Source organism: Pleurodeles waltl, chromosome 7, assembly GCF_031143425.1.
Source record: "Pleurodeles waltl isolate 20211129_DDA chromosome 7, aPleWal1.hap1.20221129, whole genome shotgun sequence".
Classification (NCBI taxonomy): Eukaryota; Metazoa; Chordata; class Amphibia; order Caudata; family Salamandridae; genus Pleurodeles; species Pleurodeles waltl.
Window position 1 is genome coordinate 967,909,818 of NC_090446.1, and position 14,481 is coordinate 967,924,298.

The following is a 14,481-nucleotide window of genomic DNA, read 5'->3' on the forward strand; positions in this document are numbered from 1 at the left end:
ATACGAGGACAATAGGGATCTGAAAGTCCTGAAGAAGGTTGTTGACCCGTAAAGGTGTGAAAATACAGCCGAAACATTTTGGAGATTTAGAGATGGTAGGGTTATAATTGTCCTAGTGACCATCCACACTTTGCTATATTTATTTTTTTGTTTGGTCAGAGAGCCCACAAATAAAATTGAATTAATTGGGTATCACTTAAGACACTTTTATCCGCATTTGTATTCTGAACCCTGAAATGAAATCTAGAGCAAAATTTCTTTAGTGGCTCGGCCATGGTACGTACCTCAGGTGTTGTAGCATGCACCATGATGTAGCATGCCAGAAAAGTGGGTGAGGGCACTGCATACTAAGTAGAGGGAAATCTTCCAGAAGGTCACAAGAATAGTCTTCATTAAGCTCTTTTCTTTTATGTGATTCTAATACTTGTCTAAGGAATTAAATTGCCCATAGAAAATACATGACTACAACATTACCTGTCATGTTACCTTGATTAGAAATATCAACCTGCTGTTTTAACATATTGAACAAAAACTAACTTGTTTTAGTCATGCCTTTTATTGGTGATTCACAAGTGTTAAGGAGAATTGAAGAATTATGGCTAACTGATAACATTTTTATATGTTTAACTATTTTCAGAAAATGTTTTTTCTTTATTTGTCTTTTGTTTAGAATGGCACCAATATGATGACATAGTTTGTGTCAGGCCAGAGAAAGGCTTAATGAAGCAACTCATGACTTTCGTTGGATTGGACAACAAAAAGCGTAGTCTCCTAAAGGGGAAGGAGATAGCTGGTGAAATCATGCTTGACTGCATCTTCAACACCCTTACCACCTTGGACTCTACCAACTTGAACAGCTTCCTCTTTCAACTTCATCAATTCTATTTTGTATCATGCAACCCAATGGTGCATGAGAATGAACCAAAGAAGTGGACATCTCTGCAGTTTGGTGAAACTGAGGTGCTTTTTTTGCCCTACTTTTTTATATGATAGTGATCGCTGTAGACCTGCTTGACTTTCTTGTAGACCACTTAAATTATGATATACGTTTTATGTGAGTGTACAGTGAACTTTCTTTTTCACTAACACTGTGTATGTTTATATAGACTTTTTTTACTGCATATTATCCTCCTTTGTAGCCCTGCACACAACAGGGTTTGGTTTCCACATTACATACTTTGTTGTTTTGGTCTGACAATTACACCCTCATTTAGGCCGCCTGGTAATAAATGTTCTATGAAATTGTGATGTATTCACACTATGAAGCATTTCCTGCTTTGTGTTTTACATCATCTACTGAAATTCCTACTTGTATGAAAATAGGCAACACCCAGATGATAACCATATTGTGATAATGAAAAAGGATCCTTTACGTTGGGGTTTCTTTTTGTCTACGTTATTCAAGGAATACTCTGTGAGTGGAAGGTCCTTAATTCTTACCAAAGAGGTGTCATTCTCCCCATCCATAAAACAATGTTTGAGGGCTCTACCCCAGAATTAATGGCAGAATGCTCTTTCGAATGCTAGTGGATTATTATTTTTGCAGGTCTGATGTAAGTTAATGAGATTGCAATATTTGCCTTAGAGCAGTTTGCTTTCTAGGAATAATGTTTGGTCTTAAATGACATAACTGTATGTATTTTATTGTGGTCTTTCCAACTTGCTCTGATTGTGATTCTTTTCATTGTTTTTAATCATTGTCTCTATGTTGTGGTATTTGTTGATCTTCTATGGAGTCAACAAACCAATACAATTGAAATTTGAAAACATTGCACCAACTGGTGAAAATTAAATTCTTGCACTTCTTAAGGAGATGCAGAATTGGTGAATGGTTCTACAAAATCTGTAATAGCGAAATGTTGGTGAATATTTGCCCCAATGTATTATTGGCCCATGGTGTGAGTACCCAAAGCAGTGGTGGTTAAAACTAATGGCAACTTGTCAGAGCCTGTATGTATAAAATAGTTACAAATCTGGTAAGACTCTTATGTTTGTGCACATTGCGGTTCTGCGATTTGACTAAAAATAATCATATTATTTATTTATTTTTGTATATATTTTCATTGTTCTGATCATACAGCATGGAGAAGATCACAGAATGCAGTGAGCTGAAGTCACTGTCATTAATTTCAGACAAAAAGAACTTTAAATTTGCTGTAGGTGAGCAGAGTACTAAATATCAAATGTTTGGCTGAAAATCTGCACTCTCCATGTTTGCCACATAGTATTGCATACTTTTATGAACAGTTGCATAACATTTCATTTGGCGATAGAGTGCCCCAAGAAAAGAATTCCTAACCTAAGTTGAATATCCAGTATTCTGGTTTGAGTAAATCCCAGTGCCTCGGTGTACCTCAATGTTCATTCTCATTTGCATACTGCATAGCTAGGTTGGTTGTAGACCTAAGTTACAGGCATGTGTGGCTGTATATACACATGGTGTGCATACTCCTGCCATCTAGTCTTTGGCCCGGATGTGTGCAACTTGTTTTTCTTCAAAAAAGTCTCATTGAGTTATGAGGTACAGTGACTCCACCTACTTCTGATAATGCCCCATTATAAGATTGTTTTCTTTCTGCTGTCAGGTTTTACCATTTGTGGCTAAATTCCTGATCAGAGCTGTTGCAGTGAATTCTCCAGGCCTTCTCAGTTCCTCACTCTTCCGTCAGTATTGTTTTGCTATCACATCCCCTGTCTCGGCTGAAATCCAGTGCATGTGACTTCGTCCAGGTCAGGACGAATTTAGCTCCCCAGATTTCCAGTGTCCATGCGCAGAGACAGGCCTGCGGTCTACCACTGCGATCTGGCCATGGTTGGCACTGAACAGCTGCTTCGGACCCCTCTCTCATCTTCTGTGCCAAAGATCTTGAAGCCGATGCATTGGCATCAACCGCCTTCATCTTGACAGCACCAAAATGCCCTTTGAAGCTGAAGCCTTCTACATCCTGCTTGGTCCCGATGACCAAAGCTCCGGCACGGGGACCCTCCGTGCTGACCAACATTTTTTCTCTGCTCCATGGAACATGTCCTCCAGAAGCTGCAGGATGAACTCAACAACCACCTTGGTCACATCATAATCCATTCTCGTAGTGACCAAATCCTTATCCAGACACCGGTGTCCAGCACAGACTGATTGAAGCCGAAGCTCAGCTTCAAAGAAGCCCTTGAACTCCTGCCACCGCATAACCAACTCAAGAGACATGATCAGGCTAACAGCCCTCTGCTTTTGACTCTCCCACCGCTCCTTCACCTCCTCCCTCTATGCCTGCATCCCCTCCTCTGCCTGCTGACACCTCTCCTTACACTCCACGGGTGTCACTGCACTTTGGCTTTAAGGAGCACAACCCAGGTGCCAGGGGAGCCCTATGACATGTCCCCCAAGGATAATTCATGGAATCTATACGATGTTGATCCTCCAGGGGACATGGGCCACGACCTATAGCCCACCCTCCCTCCCCACCAGATGACACTTCTGCTTACCATGAGGTCCTTCCATTAGTTGGAAATGCACAGAGATCCCATTGAAGAAGAATTCCTATTGGAAACTCTTTTTCCCTCCCAAGAATCCATGCAGTAACTACCAATGTTGAAAGGGATACTTAGTCAGCCTTAGATATTTTTAAAGATCCTGTTAAAGCTCGGGTGGTCACCCCTAGGACTGACAAAAAAATAAAAGGCATCACCGTCTGACCCAGTTTACATCAAGAGTCAATGCACAGGGCACCGGTCATGCAAAACCTTCCCACCTCTTTTCCCCCATCCGAACATCCTCAGATAAGGAAAGCAAGCGCATTGGCTCAGCGAGCAAACACGTTGCTATGCAATCAGCCAACCACTGGACTATTGCCTATTCCATTGGCTTGCTGAACTATTGCCTATTCCATTGGCTTGCTGACATGCTATGACAGGACTCACTGGGGCGAGATGGAGAAGCTCCTCCAACATCTCCCAGATTCCCCTATCAAGTGCGCCCTTGATGCAGCTGACACTGCAGCTTACAGCGAATTCCAGCAAGCTTATCTGCAGCCACTCATGGCTCCAAGACTCCATCTTCAAAAGGAATGTCCAGCAGCATCTCCTCAAACTGCCCTTCAGCGAGCAACTCTCTAGCGAGTTGGTTGATGAGATGCTGGATAAAATCAAAAAAGATACGGAGACCGCCAAGGCTATGGGCGCCCTCCAAACATCCACCCCTCGTGGGCTCTTTCAAAGGTCAGCCTACAGAGGAGGGTCCAAAGCTACATGCTGATGCAGAGACAGCCTTTTTCGCGACCCTGTTCTGCAAATTATCATTACAACGGATGCTTCCCTCATGGGATGGGGGACGCATTTAGAGGATCTCGCTGTCCAAGGACAATGGGAACCCAGGCATCAGAGTCACATATCAATAACCTAGATCTGTTAACTGGCAACCTAGCATTGAAGGCTTTCCAGTGCCACACCATGGACAAAGTGCCCTTCATTTCGACCGGCAGCATGACCTCTATGTACTACATACAGAAACAAGGCGGCACTCAAGCTCCCCAACTTTCGGTGTTAGCGGAGAGCATTTGGCAGTGAAAACTTCACCATAGAGTCCATATACTGGTGGAGTACCTTCCTGGTGTGTACGAGAACTTTGCACACCTCCTTAGCAAGTTGCGGCAAAAACTCCATGAGTGAACTCCACCAGCAAGTCCTCCTCCCGTACTTCCACTGGTGGGGGTTCCCTGATGAACAAGTTACTTACCTTTGGTAACGCCTTATCTGGTAGGGACATAGACAAGCTGCAGATTCCTTACCTTAGAATTCTCACCAGGCACCAGACAGGATCTGGAAAAAAATCTTTAGCAGTACCTCTGTGCATCGGTAGAGGGCGTCATATGACTCTGTATCAACGCCATCCTCTGAACATGACGTCAATGGAGTCCATATAATCTCTCCTTCTACTCACTGACGTCAGTTTCTTCTGTGACTGGAATCCACACAACAATGTACAACGTCACTATAAAAACTGGCAGTATAACAGTGTATCACAAAAGAGGTAGATGTAAATTAGATTTTACAACCACTAAATGGAAAAGCCTGGCAAAAGAATGCTAAAAAAGCAAGACTGAAGTAAGATAAAACAATTTGCAGAGCGGGGATGGGTGGATCGGTAAGAAACCTGCAGCTAGTCTATGTCTCTACCAGATAAGGGGTTACCGAAGGTAAGTAACTTGTCCATCTGATAGAGACAACTAGCCATAGATTCCTTACCTTATAGTTAGGTACCAAAGCAATAACAACCCAGGAGGAGGGTCTGCGAACACATCCTACCCTTGCAATAAACAACCAGTCTAACTAAAGGATCAGTATACCAGACATGAGAGAGACAAAGGTGAGAAGAAGCATTCAACTCACCAGAAAAGTGGACGACCCACAGAATATTTCAAGAAAATATGAAACACCATGGGGGCCAGAGTGTATGGTAAGGAAAATGAATCTGTTCTTATAGAAAAACAAAAGGGAAATAACATGAAATCGCCTAAAGTAGGAGCAGAAGGAACAAGTAAGGTGCAAAAAGCACCCCAACAGTCATTGAGATAATAGGAATGGTACACCCATCAAGGAGTAACTCTAGAAGATATGAAAAAAAGGAAAGTGATGCCTTTATGTTGTTTACACCAGGGTGCATATGCAAAACCTGCAAGAAGCATGAAGCTTAACACTGGAAGGGAGAGTACCTCAAAAGATAGAATTGTACATCTCCAGGAACACCCAAGAGGGGAATCTGAGGAGAGACATAACAGAACTGTGAGACACACAGAGCCAGTCGACAGAAGGCACGAAAGGTTTGCAATATGCATGACATAAAATGGGTACATTTGGAGGTCTGGAAAATACATGCCGAGACACCCATATGCGCAAATATAGATGTGAAGACGTGGATGTATCCATACATATGTTGTTTATAGATATGCATCGGACCAGGTTAACACAGAAGCTGATTTAAAAATACAGACATACACCTATGTAGCAGAAATTATACATAGGTGTGTGCATATGTGTACATATATATATATATATATATATATATATATATATATATATATATATATATATATATATATATTTACAGGGAGTGCAGAATTATTAGGCAAATGAGTATTTTGACCACATCATCCTCTTTATGCATGTTGTCTTACTCCAAGCTGTATAGGCTCGAAAGCCTACTACCAATTAAGCATATTAGGTGATGTGCATCTCTGTAATGAGAAGGGGTGTGGTCTAATGACATCAACACCCTATAAGACAAGAATAATTCTCGGTAATGAGTGCGGCGTATTAGCCTATCAAGATGACATTTTGATTGGTTCGGAGTCAGTACAAGAACATCTACACAAACTTGATAAGGTTATCGGAATACTGGAACTTTGTGGAATTACAGTTAGAAAAGAGAAATGCAAAATCATGGTTGATTCGGTAGACTATTTAGGACAAAGAATTTCGGCTCAAGGGATTTTACCCAAAAAGGATTTGTTAAGTGCAATCGAAAATTCACCTTCCCCTACGGATAAAGATCAATTAAAGTCATTCTTGGGTCTATGTGAGTATTACTCACGGTTTGTGCAGAATTTTGCTTATCTTACTGAACCATTGAGAAAAATATTGAGAAAAGGGGAAAAATTTCAGTGGCAAGATAAACAGGTGCAAGCATTTTCTACGCTCAAAGAGCTCATAGTGAAGGTTCCTGCCCTTCAACCTTTCAGCGAAGATGCACCGTCCATCATTACTGTGGATGTGAGTGGAGTTGGCTTAGGTGCTGTTTTGAGTCAAATGGTGAATGGTATGGAGCACACCATTGCATTTGCGCCTAGGCGTCTTTCTGAGGCTGAGGTAAATTACAGCACAATAGAGAGGGAGGCATTGGCTTGCGTGTGGGGTGCTAACCATTTTTCATATTATGTGTGGGGTAGAGAATTTACTGTGGTCACAGACCATAAATCATTGGTTTATTTGTGGAATGACAAAGTTTTTAATAAAACCAGTCCAAGGTTGACCAGGTTGTTAGCTAAGTTATATGAATTCAACATGAAAATGAAGCATATTTCAGGTGGGAGTAATGGCAGGGCTGATTTTCTTTCTAGGTGTCCGGTTTGCATTCCTAGTGATACAAAACAAATTGAAGATGAAGAGGTTGTAGTGGGCATGATTGATGGTGATGTTGTTTCGGGATGAATCATTTCTAGACTGGATTGGAAGGAGGCAGTGGACAAGGACAACTCTTTTGCTTCTTAAAAAGTATATTTGTGAAGGTTGGCCTGGAGGAAATGGTGTTCCTGAAGTTATGAGAACATTTGGTAAAGTCAAAGAGGAGTTGAATGTGGAGGACAACCTTGTTATGAGAGGGGAGCATTTGATACCTCCTAGTAGCTTAAGGTACAAATTAATTAAACTGGCTCACGTAGGACATGTGGGGATAACTGGCACAAGAAAACGGTTGCGATTGTATTATTGGTGGCCGGGTATGGACTCGGAGGTGGAGATGGCAGTCAAGAATTGTTATGAGTGCAAAGGAGCAGACAAAAGTTTGCAAACGAGGGAGGTGCCATTGTGTCCTGTACCTTTTCCTGATAAACCTTGCCAAAAACCAGGAATAGATTTTATTGGTCCAATAGGGGAAGTGAATGGAGGCAAGAGGTATGTGTTGGTTGCAGTTGATTATCATTCCAAATGGATTTCGTACAAATTTTTAAGAGAACCTAATACTATCAGTGTAATTGGATTTTTGAAAGAGATTTTTCGTCGGGAAGGAATTCCTAAATATTTGGTCACGGACAACGGTGTACAATTTGTTTCGCATCAGATGAGGGAATTTTTGAAAAGGTCTTAGTATTAAGCATCTTGCTACTGCTTTATATAGTCCGCAAGGTAACGGTCTTGTGGAGAGGGTAAATAGAATATTCAAGGAAACTATTCAATTAGCTATTTGTGTGGGGAAGAGTGTGCGGGATTCTGTTGCCGAAAGAATTTGGTGTTATCACAATACTCCTCATTCGTCTACAGGGGTAGCTCCTTTTGTTTTGTTAAAAGGTAGATACTCTTGCAATGAATTATCTCCTGAGTGGGTGGTGGAGGAGACCATGAAGGGAAGGGTCATTCCTGATATTAAACAGGTGAAAGAGAGAGTGGAGAAACTGCTCGATAGAAGGAAATTGAGATATGATAATCTAAAAAGAGTGTGGGATATGCAGTTTGGTGTGGGTGACAAAGTCTGAGTGAAGAGGCCTCATGGTAAAAGAAGTGGTGAGTCGAGTTTTTATCCTGTTACTAAGGCCATCGGAGTATCAAAGCATTCTGTCATGGTGGAAAATGGTAAGTGGTGGAATAAGAGGAATGTGGTGAAGGTTCGTCATGAGCAAGAGGTGGTTCATGAGGTTTAATCTCCAAGTATTCTTGTCGGAGGTGAGTTTACTGGTGGGGGTATTGTTGGTAATGGTCAGGAAGTGGGTTCTGGCGAAACTATGCAGAGAAACAGGGTGGTACATGAAGGTGGAAACTACAGTGAGTAATCAGGAGGAGGGCTCTGGTGAAAACATACAGGGAAGCAATGTGCAACATGGATACAACAGTGGAAATTCAAGCATTCGATGTGAAAGCGTTCCAGGTGGAAATCTGGAGACAAACGTTAATAGGCCCAAAAGGAATGTTGTTAGACCTAAACATTTAAATCAATATGTATTGTATTAATGCAGATGCATTTTGTTTAAAATTGGGGTATTTGTAGATCAATGTCTGTTGTTGTATTTGTTAAGGGGGAAGATGTGTTATGTTCATGATTGTATGTTATTTATAGCAGGGCGCCTTTATGGAAGATTCCCTGCTGTGAATTCTGGCGTGCTCAGCAGCATTCCAGAGGAGAGAGTTGACGGCTGGATTTCCCTCTGGAGGGCTGCTGAGGACGTCGGTGTTGATACGGAAAATAAAACACTGAAATACAAGAATAATTCTCGTTCTGCTGGTCTTCTTCCTGCACCAGATTCAACAACATGTTTTAGGAGTCCTCAAATAGCTTCTTCTATTTCATTAAAACATTCTGACATGCAGTCTGAAACATGCATTTTCAACACCACCAGTAGACTACCAGTTAACACCCTAGTGTTTAGCAGCTTCTCTGCAGAGTTCTAAGGTGCAACTAGAGTCGTAACATTCTGAACTTATGTACATCTGATCACTATCTTGATGGACACGAAGTGGAAAACTGAACGCATTTTTTACTGAGGATACTGTAGTCCAGCCGCCCCCAGTGTGCATTGCGATGGGCTTCTTACTTAACATTAGAAAAAACACTAGCCATTCACTGAAAAATCCAACGGTTACAAGGACGTTATAGTTTGGAAATAGAATAAAATAGGGAGCTTTATAACAAATACGTCTCCAAAGATGGCCACCAGAGAGAAAAGTGCCTAACTGTAGCACAAATATCACCCAAAAGTAGCCCAAGCATAGCTCAATGACAGAAGTGTGCAAAACACTTATTTTTGAATGTTTTTTCACAGTTTTATATAGTGCAGACTTTACCTGAAGGTATTGGAGTGTTTTACATGAGCCCCTAAGTGTAGCAAATAATCAAGTGATCAACTGCATAAACAAATTAATCAGTATAGCAAATCATTTTAAAGTGCTTTGTTGTGTTTTGAGAACTCAGAAAATATGTCTTCATTTTAGTTTTTTACAGCACTAACCATACTTTCTATGGAAATAAGACCCTCTAATTTTTATATTTTATAAAGGAAATTATTTAGGTAATATAGTTTTGGTTAAGGTAAGATGATGTCAGGCGTGCCACGCTTTTGTAATGAATATAGAATGTAAGCAATCTAGTTGTTCATTAGAATAGTATGGGAGGGGGGGTCACAGGTCAGGGGCACATGCTCGGATAATTGAAGGCAGGTGCAAGAGGCAGCATAATAGACCATGGAGGGCAGGGGAAAGGGGGCCGGGGCAACAAACCAACCATGCAGCATAGGTATGAAAAGCTGTGGCAATATAATGCACCCCTGAGGGAAGAATGAAGAGGCAGCACACCCATACATGCCAGCCGACCCAATTCAGGAAGGAGACTCCAGATGTTTCTCAGCGTTGACTTGAGCTATAGTTACTTTAGGGCACTGAGTTATAGTTACTTGTAATAACTCTTACTATAACAGCTAGATTTCTGTGATTTTGTGTGTAAAATCCAAACCAAACTATAACGCCCCTGTAACCTTTTTTTTTTTTTGTGTCAATATATTCATACATGCGGGAAACAAAAAAACACAGATTATGGTTGGATATGGTTTAGCAGTGCACACCAGAAACCCCCTAAAATTGGTTATGTATGGTATGCAATGCACACAATACCTCACCCCACCCAGTAGCAAAGTGATGTGTTGAGCATGGGGGAATGGTTTGAGTTGTGGTGTGCACTACATAACTACAACAGTTGAATTTCAGAGGTTTCCAAGATTGCATTCATTGAACCATAACTACATTTTAACTGTGTTTTCCCCGTGAGTTTTTGTGTTTGTTTAAAGATGCATTCACCTGGCGTGTTCCTCTTTGGCCAGACACTGCGCTTAACCCCCTGTTTGTGGGCATCCCCTTCCACACATGGCCTTTGGCACCTTCTTGTGCATCTGAGCCTCATTTTCTTCAACAAACCGCAATTTTTATAAAAAATCATAATGTAGAATTTTTGGACGCCTCCCTCTCTTTGTTCCACCCTTGTGACCTAGGTAGAGTCGGGATATACTGATACGGTAGGTTGTGTTTATTATTTTAAGAGAGTCAGAAAGATACAAGCTCAAGTAGTTCCTCTTCCTCTGGGTCCCAAAGCACACTGGCAGTCATCTTTCCTATTTGTCTTTCCGGAATTGTATTATCTTCCTTCTTTACCAACCCGGGTTGAGGAGTAATATGGCCCTCAAGATCTCAAGATACAATATGATAGGAATCAGTAAACACCTTTTACCATATTTGAACACTCTTGTCTTCTATATTGCCATCACTGTGCTCTTTTGTGCTGTGAATTTTTTTTAATATGCCATCACAATGCTCTGTCTCTCACACGTGCTGTGAGGGTTGCCGGAATCCGACCCACCTACCCCAAATCCCCCCTTCCTGCTACTTGTCTATGGTCATGACCCTCCTGGGCAGTGGCGATGGGGCTTACAGTGTCCTCCTGTCTGATTTTTCTGTTACTAAGATAAGTCATTCCTCATATTTATAGTTTTCGTCTCTGATTCAGTATAAGAATGTACTGAGATATCTAAAGGAGTGTTTGCGGTAATCACATCAATAGCGGCGGATGGAACAGGATGATCAGGCCTTAGTTCTTCCCATTTCATCAACAAATTTAAATGATATATCTGCCCTGCTCCCCTCTTATGGGGAACATCAACTTTATAGGTTACTGGAGTGACCATTCTCAGGACACTATAGGGACCTTGCTAGGTGGCCAATAGTTTTTTTTCTGTAATTGGGAGTAATATAAGTACTTCCTCTCCTACTGTGCATTCATGTAGTTTGGCCGCTTTATCATACACTTGTTTTTGTTTTGTCTGGGCTTCGATATGTTGGCTTGTACCTCCTCCCGCAGGGTGGGCAGGATTTTTTTTTTTTTAACCTTATGCAATAATTCAACTAAGGCCTACCCTCCTATTCTTCCTCAGCCCACTGATCCACAGCCATATCCAGAGGAGTGCATGTCTTACTCCCAACCAACAGCTCAAATGGGGAAAACCCAGTATATGTCTGTGTGTTCTTATCTCAAACTGTACTAAGGAGAGCTTCTTTTCCCACTTCTTTCCTATTTCGTTAATGATCTATTTCAACATGGACTTAATGGTTCTGTTATAGCGCTCCATCAACCAGTCAGTCTGGGGGTCATACACAGCCATGCAAATTTGTTGGATACTTAATGTTTACATATCAAAGTCATTAATCGGGACATAAACACAGTGCCCTAATCCATGAGTCTTTCAGGAGGAGCCTGACCCAAGAAAAGAAAGAGATCATAGCTTGTGTTACCGACTGAGTGGTCATACTGGTTAAGGGGATCGCCTCGGAATAACGTGTTGCGTAACCCACCAACACCAGTATGTATTGATGGCTTCAAGCAGAAGGAGTAAAGGGGCTTCAAGCAGAAGCAGTAAAGGGGCTCACAAGATCCATCCCTACTCTCTTGAAAGGAACCTCAGTAATTGGTAAGGGTCGTATCAGTGCCCTGGCGGCTCCAGCAGGTTTCACTAGTTGACAACGGGTACAGGAGGTGCAACATTTTGGCCAACACTTCATATACCCCAGGCCCAGGCATTTTCTTCCTTCTTTACCAGCATGGGTTCAGGAGTGATGTGGTCCTCGAGACACAGTAAGATGGGAATCAGTATTCACTTTTTACCATGTTTGTACACACTTCCCTCTGTAGAGCCATCACTTTGCTATTTTGCGCTGTGAACTTCCTTAACATGCCATCACAATGCTCGGTCTTTCACATGTGCTGGGAGTGTTGTCGGAATCCTGCTCACCAACCTCACATGCCCCCATCCCATCCCAGTACTTGCCTACGGTTATGACCCTCCTGTTCCGTGGCTTCAAAGCCCACAGCGTCCTTCTGTCTGCTGGGACTGGTGGGGTCAGTAGCAGCACTGCGGTCACCCTTCAAATGGTCCTTCTTCCTCTTGTTTCCTAGCGCTGATGGGATCTATGTCTCTCCTGCCTGGCCACTATTCCTCTGTTCTCGTTCATGTTGCTCTTTTATGGTATATCCAGGCTCGCGTCATCTTCTCTTGCTTTCCTATCCTCCATCGCATCTGCTTTTCTCTCCACAGTATTTGAGGGCTCTGCCGCCGTCCAGCGCTTGACATCGCACCCATCTAGTGCGTGGTGACTGCCCACAACGGGGAATATTGTGGCGGCCATCTCAGGATCTCCGGCATCCATGTCTACCTGGTCATACATAGTTTTATTTATTTTTTAATTACGTGTCAAAAATTCTAATGTGATTTGCATAAATTGCGAGTTTTAAATATCTCAATATTAAACTGACAGGTGGTGTCAAGCCCACCCAGCCCCCTTGTTGAAACACTAATATCTCCAAAACTGCTGAACGTTTACACCAAACTTTTAAAAAAACATGCTTTCTATGTTTCATGCCAAGTTTGTTGTGATCTGCTGGGGTTTTTGCTGTAGCTGCCAGCAAAAGTTCCTTTGGGAGCTAAAATGGGAAACATTTTTTTTTAACCTCTTAACTTTTTTCACTGCATGTAACTAGACGAAAACTGTATACATGACCATAGTTGCATACACTGTGTGAGTGTCAAATTTGGTCTGTTTTATCCATGGAAACAATGTGGAATGTTTTCTGATGATTGCTGTAGGATAAGCGCCTGTCTTCATAAATTATCAAGAAAGCCACACAGCACTTCATAATTAAAATGTGATTACTGTGTTACAGCTTGCTGAGCAATCTAGAAGACCAAAGTCTTAAATGTATGTGGTTTAAGAACATCAGATACATATTTCCCTTAGGGCATCATATTTATTTTGGTTAATTTCCTTTGTTTTTGTAGGTGAATCGGTTGCTCTTGGAAGCTCTTAATAAAATTGGCCAGCCTTTTCTCAGCAACGGCAATGCAAGTGGCGTGGCAGAAAACACAATTGTCAAAAATCGCCTGGCCACTGGACTTATCATTCTCACTGTGGGGGAATATTACAACCTTCCAACTTCCAAGCAGCAGCTGAATGACTTGTGCAGACTGATATGCCCTAACAAGACATCAAAAGCAGAGATCTTAGCAGACCTCAGGAATATGAGGGACATTTTTTCATGCTTAAATAAGTAAGTAATATATGCATATTACTGGAAACAATGAGCAGACACTGAACTAAACAATTCTGTCCAGAACACCATGAGAATGATTGCCTTCCAGATGGGTAGAGAATGTGATGGTTTATCATCTTCCAGCATTTCTAGGTGACCTCGCCTTCAGCATTGCTGCTTTCCAGAACTTTGAAAAAAACAAGAATTGGCAGTATCAATTGTTTTGGCTCTTATAGTGAAATGCTAGTATAGCACAGGCAACAGTAAAACATGATTCCTTCCCACACACAAGTTGGATGTGGCTTGCTCAGCAGTAATGCTAGCTTCACTCATCCTGTGTAGGTTTGGTGTATTTATGTGTGATATTGATGTTTGTGTTGATATGAGAGGAGAGTAAAGTGAAATTGGACAGAGGGAGAGTTGACACAAAGAGGGGTTGTTGAGGCTGAAAGAGAGATAGAAAATGGGTGGAGAGGTAAAATTGTGGCAGAGGAAAGAGCAGTGGTTGGTGAAAGAGAGTAGGACGTTGGTGGTAAGGAGAGGAGGGCAGAGAAAGGTGAATGGAACTGTAACACTGCACTTTGTTGTCCCTTGTACTCCTTCTAGTCAAACCAGGACATCTTTCTTGCCACCACCCTCTTCCCTCCATAGACTCC

The 14,481-nt window shown here is 41.9% G+C and overlaps 1 protein-coding gene across 2 annotated transcripts in view; it reads left to right on the top strand.

Annotated features, from left to right (window-relative positions):
* The window catches only part of RNF213 (ring finger protein 213), a 1,978,231-nt gene that overhangs the window by 384,584 nt on the left and 1,579,166 nt on the right, over nt 1–14,481 (top strand). For both annotated transcript variants that reach the window (XM_069199724.1, XM_069199725.1), the window contains exons 7-8: nt 671–960; nt 13,575–13,843. In XM_069199724.1, coding sequence (XP_069055825.1) covers nt 671–960; nt 13,575–13,843 — 559 coding nt within the window. The remainder of the gene's footprint in view (nt 1–670; nt 961–13,574; nt 13,844–14,481) is intronic.